Here is an 11,504-nt window from a genome sequence, read left to right as displayed (position 1 = left end):
CCACCACCTCCCACTCCCCAGCATTGTCATTACTGTCACCACCCACCACCCAGCCAGTTCGCTCCTCCAGCCCCCTCTCAGATCTCCTTTACCTGTCTGACTCGCACTCGCACTTTCCTGACCCTGTCCACTGATCCAATTGGAAGACTATCTGGAGGGGAAGACCATCTCCTGTAATAAAGTGTCCGGTTAACTTTACCCATTTCCTTCCAACATGTCTGGAGCCTGGCTTCTAGCTCTATCTCTCTGGGCCGAAGTTCCTCCAACATGCGTTTGCCCCGAAACACAGCATCCAGATCTTCCCAACAAATTGAAAGACAAGTCCCACCCAGCCTTCTCCAATGTGTGTTTTTTAACTGCTTAATTATTTCTGGTGGACGAGTAGAGACTGATAGCCAAGTTCGGTATCCATGCGGATAGCCTCAACTAGGACCTTGGGTTTACATCCACTGTACTGTACACTCACACACAAACACATATACACACACTCATGCAGACGCTCTTTTTCATACACTTGCTCTCTCCCAGATACACAGACATACTCTCCCCACACACCCACCCTCAAAGGCTTATACTCCATCACACATTTTACCAAGCATGCACACACACATTTGCACGTGCAAACTGTCTCTGATGGACGCAAAAATACATACAAGTCTTTGGGGTGAATTTTCATTTGTGAAATTACATTTGCAGATACATTCTATTGTGCACTTTTTGAGCAAATTCTGCAGGCAGTCAATCCATGTAAAATTTTATAAATTCCTACTTTAGAAATAGAACCAGTCTCACTAAAGATTGAGATATAGACAGACTCTAACCTCAACTTTCATGCATTTTCTGAGCTGAGATGTTAACTTCAGGTTTAAAAAATTAAGTATGTAAAGAATATTACTTGAAGGAAGCTCTGGGATTAACATATTAAATGAACCAAAACCTGCAACCCATTCTAAAAGATGAAAGACTTAACAGAATTCTAGGTTTGTTTATTATATGGCATCAGTTGCATGACATTAATCTTTTACTATTAATTCTGTTTCTTGTGATCCTGCTCCATAGCTACCTGATGAAGGAGCAGTGATCCGAGAGATAGTGCTTCCAAATAAACCTGTTGGAATATAACCTGGTGTTGTGTGATTTTTAACTTTGTCCACCCCAGTTCAACACGGGCTCTTCCACATAATTTCCAGTGAACACAGCTCACACCTCCCCCGGTGCTGCCAGTAAACTTTACAATGCCAATGAAGCAATGGAATACCTGCACTCCTGAAAAAAATTACAATTTCTGATGATACTAACGACTCATTCACTGCTTCTTCTGATATATGACAGCATAAAATTAGTGCTGGAGGCTGAAATAAATGAGCTTTGAAACGAAAGCCTGTTAGATTGCATAGATTTCAAGGTCCGAGTACGAGGGGGAGTTCATGTAACCTTTATTGCGACCCAGCTTTGTTACTGCTTCAGATCTCCCCAACAAAAAGGTGTCCAAAATGTAGCTGTTTTTAAAAAACAGCTCAAGGTCAAAGTGCACACACTACCCACCCACCGTCTGAGATGCCGAGTGGGCTATCCCTAGTGTGGACCCACTCGTTCATCCACAGCTGGGAGGAATCGATTAATCCCTTCCCGCGCTCGGGCAGGTGAATGGCTTCTCTCCCGTATGGACCTGCTGGTGTGTCCGCAAGTTGCTGGCGTTACGGAATACCTTCCTGCATTCGGGACAAGTGAATGGCCACTCCCTGGTGCGGACCTGCTGGTGCGACTGCAGGTTACCCAACTGACTGAATCCCTTTCCGCACTCTGAGCAGGTGAAAGGCTTCTCTTGCTTGTGGACCCGCTGGTGGGTCAGCACTGTAGATGACTCAGTGAACGCCCTCCCGCACACGGGGCACGTGAATGGCTTTTCTCCCGTCTGAACCCGCTGGTGCCTTTGCAGATATCCCACCTGACTGAATCTCTTCCTGCACACTGAGCAGATGAAAGGTTTCTCCCCAGTGTGGACCCGCTGGTGGATCAGGAGTTTAGATGACTCCGTGAACCACCTCCCACATACTGGGCACATGAACGGCTTCTCTCCCGTGTGGACCCGCTGGTAGGTCCATAGGCTGGAAGAATCAATGAATTCCTTCCCGCACAGAGAGTAGGTGAATGGCCTCTCCCCTGTGTTGACCCGCTTGTGGTTCAGCAGTGCAGATGAATAAGCAAACCATTTCCCACACACCAAGCACGTGAATGGCCTCTCTCCGGTGTGGACCCGCTGGTGAGTCTGCAGGTTGGAAGAATTCACAAAACCCTTCCCGCACTGAGAGGGGTGAATGAATGGCCTCTCCCTGGTGTGGACCCTGTTATGGATCAGTAGTGCAGATGATTGAGCAAATGCCTTCCCGCACATGGGGCAAGTGAACAGCTTCTCTCCTGTGTGGACCCGCTGGTGCTTCTGCAGATGACCCATCTGACTGAATGCCCGCCCACACACGGGGCAAGTGAACAGCATCTCTCCCGTGTGGACCCGCTGGTGCTTCTGCAGATGACCCATCTGACTGAATGCCCGCCCACACACGGAGCAAGTGAACGGTCTCTCCCCAGTGTGAATGTGTCTGTGGGTTTCCAGCACTGATGGGGAAGGGAATCCTTTCCCACAGTCCCCACATTTCCACTGTTTCCCCATTGGGGGAGCTTTCCTTGCGTCGCTCTGAGTTTGAAATTACAAACAGGATGTGTACACAGTTTCTCCCCACAGTGAGTGGTGTCAGTTTGATCCCCTAAGCTGAGTAAACGGTTTGAAGCACATTTCACAGACAGCGCACTGAATCTCCCTCACTCAGATGTCTCCGTATTCCTCCTGCCATACCAGTGTCCAAAACCTGTCAAGCAGACAAAAGCAAACATTTCCTCTCGATTTGAATAGCTGCTGATATTCAAGTCCCAATGAATCAAGTGGTTCTGTCAGAAGTTGATGTATCATGTGCTTTCAGATTTCTTTCCGCATGTCTTCCTGCAAAAATAAATTCACAAAATGATTGATCACTGTTAGTACAGTTAAATGCACATAACATAGGTGGCAATTCTGCTAGATTGCCAGATGCCTGCTGATCATAAAGGTTTTTAAAATCATGAGGGGCACGGTAGGGAAAATGGGAAAGTAATTTACCCCAGGGTGGGGTGCAAAAGGTTTAGAGTGAGAGGGGAAGATTTAAAAGGGAATCCAAGGGTCACGCAGTGGGTGGTGCGTGTATGGAGTGAGGTGCCAGAGAAAGTGGTGGAGGCTGATGCAATTACAACATTTAAAAGGAATCTGGATGGGTATATGGATAGGAAGTTGGAGCGATATGGGCCAAATGCTGGCAAATGCAACTAGATTTGCATCGGATATCTTGTCAGCACGGGGGTGTTGGATCGAAAAGATTTTTGTTTCCCGTGCTGTACATCTCTGTGTCTATTTGATAACAGATACTTTATTTCAGTTGACGAGAGTATCGTTACAAATCAGAGCAAGGTACTAATATTTAGATGTAAGGGAGAGAGAATTCCTCAAGAAGGGGAAAGAATCCTGGGAGACCCCTATTTCAGGTTTACTTTCTAATGAACAAACATTAACTACAAGCACCAACTGTGCATTTATTTTTTTCTCAATTCTTTTGTTTTATTCCCTGCTATGATGACATTCTGTGTCTGTGGATCATGCTGTAAGGTTGAGTGAAATAGGAGTTGATGGGAAGGGTGAGGGCAGTTACAAATTATAACGACTATATATGAATGCACGAAGCATTAGAAATAAGATGAATGAGCTTGAGGCTCTTCTGGAATTTGGCAGATATGATATTGTGGGGATAACAGACGTGGCTTCAAGTGGACAGGGCCTGGGAAATGAATATTCAAGGCTACACGTGCTATCCTAAGGACAGACTGACGGACAGAATGGGGGGGGGGGGGGGGGGGGGTGGGCATGTTGGTAAAGGATGATATTCAGTCCCTTTCGCGGGGGACCTAGAATCAGGGGATGTAGGGTCAGTATGGATACAGCTGTGAAATTCTAAGGGTAAAAAGACCCTCTTGGGAGTTATCTACAGGCCCCCAAACAGTAGTCTGGATGTCGGACATAAGTTGAATCAGGAGCTGAAATTGGCCTGTTGCAAATATGTTACTACAGTTGTTATGGGGGATTTCAACATGCAGGTAGCCTGGGAGAATCAGGATAGTATTGGACCTCAAGAAAGAGACTTTGTGGAGTGCCTCCGGGATGGATTCTTAGAACAGCTGGTGCTGGAGCCTACCAGGGAGAAGACAATTCTGGATCTGGTATTTTGCAACGAACCAGAATTGATCAGGGACCTCGAAGTGAAGGAGCCATTGGGAAGTAGTGACCATAATACAATAAACTTCAATCTGCAGTTTGAGAGGGAGAGGGTACAATCAGAAGTGACAATATTTCTGTTGAATAAAGGGAACTATGGAGCTGTGAGGGAGGAGCTGACCAAAGTTCAATGGTGCAATACCTTAGCGGGGACAACAGTGGAGGAACAATGGCAGATATTTTTGCGTATAATGCAGAAGATGCAGGATCAGTTCATTCCAAAAAGGAAGAAAGATCCTAGGAGGAGGCATGGGTGGCTGTGGCTGATGAGGGAAGTTAAGATACATATAAAGTTAAAAGAGAAAAAGTATAACATAGCAAAGATAAGTGGGAAAACGGAGGACTGGGAAGCTTTTAAAGAACAACAGAGGATTACTAAGAAGGAAATAGGCAGAGAAAAAATGAGGTACGGTGGCACAGTGGTTAGCACTGCTGCCTCACAGTGCCTGAGACCCGGGTTCAATTCCCGCCTCAGGTGACTGACTGTGTGGAGTTTGCACGTTCTCCCCGTGTCTGCGTGGGTTTCCTCCGGGTGCTCCGGTTTCCTCCCACAGTCCAAAGATGTGCAGGTCAGGTGAATTGGCCATGCTAAATTGTCTGTAGTGTTAGGTAAGGGGTAAATGTAGGGGTATGTGTGGGTTGCGCTTCTGCGGGTCGGATGGACTTGTTGGGCCGAAGGAACTGTTTCCACACTGTAATGTAATCTAATCTAAAAAGCATCTGCTCACGAGATAATTTCCTATAAAGAAGTACCAGTCTAAATTAAGTGGGAGATGTCATAAGGTAACCTTGCACAGCTGATATCATTGCTAAGAAGCCATTTCGTAAAACAAGGAGGACAAATGTTTGACCACACAATCTGTCAGGAAGCCATTTTATCAGAATCTCTTCGATGTTAGGTTTAGAATAATTTTCAGCTGGGAGCAGATTCCTGCTTTTTATCTAAAGCACAGAATCATTCTGTACCTGACGCTGAAATGTTACTGCACCATTGTATGTAAAATGATTAATTAGTCTCGAATTAAACATGCTTTCTTTTCAAGTTTGTGATTCAAATTCAAATAAGACATAAGATCTGACTAGTTAGAATTGACAGTTGGGGCAGTCTGTAAGGTCTGTAGAGTGGCCTGCAAGAACAGCAAGTAAGTGAAAGCTTCATTAATATTACCTGGTAATGGCTACTCAATATCATCATAAAGTCCCAAAATCCAGTAAAATTCAGTGCATAGCAGATAAGCACTAAGTTAATTTTCTACAGGCTCCAATAGCCTCACCACTAAAATGGTCTCTCCCCTTAGTGTCCTTTTGAACTCTCAAGTCAGCAAAGATTTTTTTTCTCTCTATCTCTGCCCTGCTTGCAAGGGGTAATAAGAGTCCGTTATAATTGGCAGCATCTGACCATTAATTACAAAGCTTTTGATAGTACCGAGTTTTGTTTCAGGATCAAAGTCAAACACTGTCATTAATTTCACAAGGGAACGGCTGTGAATGTTATCACTTGGTGTCCTGTTCACACAGATTCACTGATGCTAAGGCAAATGTTCTTAATTGCCTTACAGCATCCTGTTATCATTTGGTGAGCCCAGATGTCGCTATCTTCTGCATTCCCTGAGATCTCCTCTTTTTCTGAGCCTTCCTGCCTGTCTATTTTCTAGTTCAGTAAATGTGTTCTATAATTCAACATTACATTTTAGTCTAAATGTTTAAAGACAAGTTTGAAGGCTATAGACTTTCTCAGTTAAGGTTCAGTGATGGACGAGGCCAAGGACCTACGTATCCTTGCAAGTATGGGAGGGGAGTTAAAGTGTTCAGCCACATGACAATGGGGTTGCTGGGTGCAAGTATCCTAGAGATATTCTCTGAAATGATCCACATGTTGCTCCCATGAGGAACCTTATCAAACCCCTCACTGAAGTCCATATAGATCAGCAAGGGGCCCAGCAATCACTTCTCTAGCTTCCCACAGAGTTCTAAGGTACACCTGATCAGGTTCTGATGATTTATCTACCTTTGTGCGTTTAAAGCCATCCAGCACCACCACCTCTCTAATATGGACATTTTTCAAATGTCACCATCTATTTCCCCATATTTTTGAAATTCCATGCCCTTCTCCAAAGTAAGCACTGATGCAAAATATTTGTTTAGTATCTCCCCCATCTCCAGCAGTTCCATACATAGGCTGCCTTGCTATTCTTTGAGGGGCCCTATTCTCTCCCTAGTTACCCTTTTGTCCTTAATGTATTTATAAAAACCCTTCAGATACTCCTTCACCCTATTTACCAAAGCTATGTCCTGTCCCCTTTTTGCCTTCCTGATTTCCTTCTTAAGTATATACTCCTACTAACTTTATACTCGAAGGATTCACTCAATCTCTTCTGTCTGTCCCTGTCGTATGCTTCTGTCCTTTTTTTGAACGAAAATCTCAATTTTTCTAGTCACCCATCATTCCTTTTACCTACCAGCCTTTACTTTCACCTGAACAGAAATATACTGTCTCTGGACTCTCATGATCTAATTTTTGAAGGCTTCACATTTTCCTGCCATTGCTTGGACTGCGAACATCTGTGATCAATGAGCTTTTGAAAGTTCCAGCCTAATACAGTCAAAATTAGCCTTGCTCCAATTTAGAACTTCAACTTTTAGATCTGAGACTTTGGTGCTGGAAAAGCATGGCAGGTCAGGCAGCATCCAAGAAGCAGGAAAATCAACGTTTGCGGCAAAAGCCCTTCGTCGATTTTCCTGCTCCTCGAATGCTATGCTTTTCCAGCACCACGCTCTCTACTCTAATCTCCAGCATCCACAGTACTCAAACCCTTAAACTATGGCTGTCTCAGTCTATGTTCGGAAAGTTACAATTCCCTTCCACAACCACACTATTATTCTTACAAATAACTGAAAGTTGCTTACAAATTTGTTTCTTAATTTCCAGCTGACAATTTGGTGGTCTATAATACAATCCAAACAAGGGCTCATCCCTTTTTTTATTTCTCTGTTCCCCCCAAATAACTTCCCTGGTTGTATTCCTCCCGAAGTGCAGCAGTAATACCATCCCTTATAAAAACATCACTCCCAATCCTCTTTTGCCCTCTTTTTAATCCTTGCAATAGCATTTATATCCTGGAGGAGAAGATGCCAGTCCTGACCATCTGAGCTACATTTCTGTAATTGCCATGATATCTCAGTACCATGTCTCTAACCATGACCTGAGGACATCTGCCTTCCTTGTTAGGCCTCTTGCGTTGAAGTAAATGCAGTTTAATTTATCAGTCCGACCTTGTTCTCTGCTTTGTTCCTTCCTGCCCTGACTGTTTTACTTGTTCCCTTTCCCAACTGTACCACTCTCAGATTGATTTCTGTCTTCACTATTTCCCACATTATTAGTTAAAACCCTCCTGAGCAGCTCTAGCAAATCTCCCTGCCAGAATATTGGTCTCCTTTCAATTCAGGTGCAATCCATCCTTCCTGTACAAGTCACTTCTACCCCAGAAGATTTCCAAAGATCCAAAAATGTCAACCCATCTCCCATGCACCAGTTCCTCAGCCACACATTCATCTGCTCTATCCTCCTATTCCTATACTCATTAGCTCACAGCACTGGGAGTCATCCAGATATGACTACCTTCAAGGTCCACCTTTTTAATTTCCTGCCTAACTTTCTATACTTTCCCTTCGGAATCTCATTCTTTTCCCTTCCTCTGCCGTTGGTTCCAATGTATACAATGACGTCCTGCTGGTCCCTCTCCCCTTTGAGATCATTCTGCACCATCTCGGAGACATCCTTGATTCTGGCACAGGGAGGTGACACACCATTCTTATTTTTTGCTGCTGACTACATAAACTTGTTTCTGCCTCTGACTGGAGAGTCCCTATCACAATCGATCGCTTGGATCCCAACTTAACCCTCATTGCATTAGAACCTGCCTGGGTACCAGTAATGTGGCTGTTTGTGCTACATTCCCCTGACAGTCCATCACCCCCTACATTTTCCAAACAGCATACTTGTTTGAAATGGGGGTAACCACAGAAGACTCCTGCACTACCTGCCTATCCCTCCTACCTTTCCTGGAGCTAACCCATCTACCTGTTTGCGGTTTTTCTCCCATCTGATAACTGCCATCAGTCACACCACCTTCTGTGTTTGGAAAGTTAAAATCCCTAACCATAACCACCCATTGTTCTTACCGATAACTGAAATCTCGTTACAAATTTGTTTCTCTATTTTCGATTGATTATTCAGTGGTAGTACAATCGCAATAAGGTGATTATCTCTTTATTTCTCAGTTCCACCCAAATAACTTTCCTGGATGTATTCCTCATTGTAATATTCCTCTTGTAACTTCCTCATTCCTCGACTGTCGCTCCAGCTGATCCATGTGATCCGGTAGGATTCACAACCAAACACTTACTGCAGACGTAATCAACAGTAACATTGAAACTCTCCCAAAACTCCCACATCCGACAGGAAGAGCATATTACTCTAAGAAAAGCCATATTTCCTCCACAATCTACAGAACCAGACAATAGCACCATTGTTTTGCTATAAAAACCAATGCTCCAGGCTAACCTAGTACTTACAGTTTACATTTTTTACATTTAATCAAGAGACAGATTTCAATAAAACATATAATCAAGAAAGAACCCACTCTGTACACTGGTGCAGACATACAGCAAGGTTACGCGTTAAAATATGCACTTATCTGTTCCTGTGCTGCTCGCGCTCCCACACAGGTTCCTCCAAAGGTAGCTGTGAATCTTGCTGTTTGTTAATTTTTCCTACACTCACTCTGATGTCCTGTAATTGCAGATTCACTGCTGTGTCAGTTAGCAGTGTAGGTTTCTTTCTCTCTCCCTTGTTGTTGGCTCCTATACCCTGGGGCAAAGATCTTGCCTATTCACCCTCTCCCTGCCCCTTATACACTTCTGTAAGATCACCTGTCAGCCTCCGATGCTCCAGGGAAAACAGCCCCAGCCTATTCAGTCTCTCCCAAAAGCTCAAACCCTCCAAGTCTGAGGACAGCCATGTAAATCTTTTCCAATCCCTTTCAAAGTTTCAGAACATCTTTCCTATATCAGGGAGACCAGAACTGAATGCAGTATTCCAAAAGTGGCCTAACCAATGTCCTGCATGGCTGCAACATGACTTCCCAACACCTATACTCAATGCTCTGACCAATAAAGGAAAGCATACCAAACACCTTCACTATCCTTTCTACCGGCCTCTGCACTTGCAAGAAACTATAAACCTGCACTCCACGGTCTCTTTGCAACAGCTCGCATTTATTTAAATTACCCATCTGCCAAGCCTCAAACCGTCAGTACATCCAATCAATTCTAATTTATATCAGATTTTCTTTCCTCTCTCATTTGGATAGAAGTGTACATACATCTAGGCAGATAGGTTGGGACTTTTTTCACTGGAGCATAGGAGGTTGAGAGGTGACCTTGTAGAGGACTATAAAATCATGAGGAGTATAGATGAGGAAAACAGCAAGTGTCTTTTCCCTAGGCTGGGGTGTTTAATGATTAGGGAACAAATGTTGAAGGTGAAAGGAGAAAGACTTTTTCAAAAAAACGAGGATCACGTTTTTTTTTAAGAAAGCAGTTTCTATGTGGAATGAATTTCCAGAGGAAGTGGTGGATACGGGTACTGTGACAACGTTTAGAGGACATTTGCATAAGTTCATGAATCAGAAAGGTTCAGAGGGATATGGACCAAATACTAGCAAGTGGGACTAGTTTAATTTTAGAACATAGTCAGCATGGACGGGATGTACTGAAGGGAGTGTTTCTGGGCTGTATGTCTCTGTTCCTGTACTATACTGGTCATAAAACTATTTTCTTGCCTTTCCCCCGAACCATCCACATCTTTGTTGTTCAAAAGTCAGATGAACTCAGCCTTGAATATATTCAATGACCCCCTAACTGCAGGAAGACATCCCCACTTCTGAACTCCATTCCTCTTGCTAATATATCACTTGCCAATCTCATTGTTTGCTGCACCTATCTGATAACTGACATTAACTGGTGTTGAAGGACACAGAGGCACCTTTGTACATCCACGCATCATTCCTGACGAAAGGTTCAAGCCCGATGCATTATTTCTCCTGCTCCTTAGATGTTGCCTGACCTACTGTGCTTTTCCAGCGCCAAACTTTCAGACTCTGATCTCCAGCATCTGCAGTCCTCACTTTCTCCACATCCCAATATATCACCATTTAAACCTTACACCTCTTTTCTGCTTTTTTTTGCAGCAAAGGTTAAAACTTCATACTGTGGTCCTGCATTTGCCTTGTTTTTGCCAATTGAGACCCTGACCTGGACGACTTTTCCAGAGTCTGTCCCCTCCCTGGATTCACTCCCTTTCCTTTCAGTTCCTGCAAGTCAACAATTGAATCCCAGAATGAAACAAAGAAATGGAAAACGGTGAGAAAAGAGACTGCTGTACGCACAGATGTTGGCGAGAGGAAGGAAGTTGCAGTTTGGAGTGAAGCTCAATCTTCATTCAGAGAGAGGAGCAGCAACTTCCAAAGCTCATGGTCCAATGGCCGCATTCAGACAAAAGGAGGGTTGTGACTGGCAGGAGGACCACACACCTTCCGGTTGTCCAGGGCTCCTCATTGGTCCACTAAAAAAAGTCGCAGGCCATTTCCGTGGTGAGCAAGGAGCATGCACATTATTTTGCTGACACCGGTGAACATTCACAGTGCTTGCTGACTCTGAGGAGCATGCGCAGTATGCAATGTGAAGATGCTGGTGCTACTGACAAATTTAAAGTGTCTAAATGCCAATCGTTTAGAAAAAGGGCTGCAGTCACAATTTTCTTTTTCTACTGTGGCTCGATATTTTATTTCATTCTGTTTCCATTTCGTCCGGGAGCTCAAATTTTGGATGTGTTTTCCCCAGCGTAGAATGCTGTCCGAATCTAGAGGGGCATAGCTTTAGGGTGAGAGGGTGAAGATTTAAAAGGGACCCGAGGGGTAACCTTTTCATGCAAAGGGTGGTGTGTGAATTGAATGAGCTGCCAGAGAAACTGGTAGAGGCTGCTACAATGATAACATTTAAAAGGCATCTGGATGGGTATATGAATGGGAAGGGGTGAGTGGGATATGGACCAAATGCTGGCAAATAGGTCACTATATTAATTTAG

General features: G+C 44.1%; 1 protein-coding gene across 1 annotated transcript; it reads right to left on the bottom strand.

The window, feature by feature from the left end:
- Positions 1-539: 539 nt before the first annotated feature.
- On the bottom strand, positions 540-2,992 carry LOC148135533 (uncharacterized). Its single transcript, XM_087984567.1, has one exon. It carries the CDS (start codon positions 2,669-2,671, stop codon positions 1,619-1,621), a length of 1,053 nt encoding a protein of 350 aa, XP_087840693.1. The 5' UTR covers positions 2,672-2,992; the 3' UTR covers positions 540-1,618.
- Between the last annotated feature and the right edge of the window lie 8,512 nt (positions 2,993-11,504).

The sequence above is a fragment of the Chiloscyllium plagiosum genome, unplaced genomic scaffold, assembly GCF_037043375.1.
Source record: "Chiloscyllium plagiosum isolate Xiang-an unplaced genomic scaffold, Cpla_swu_hap1 HiC_scaffold_49, whole genome shotgun sequence".
Lineage (NCBI taxonomy): Eukaryota > Metazoa > Chordata > Chondrichthyes > Orectolobiformes > Hemiscylliidae > Chiloscyllium > Chiloscyllium plagiosum.
This window is presented reverse-complemented; position numbering and strand designations above follow the sequence as displayed.

Bases quoted from the DNA above. Each gene is read 5' to 3' on its own strand.
- LOC148135533 (XM_087984567.1), bottom strand. From the start codon at position 2,671: ATGGGGAAACAGTGGAAATGTGGGGACTGTGGGAAAGGATTCCCTTCC.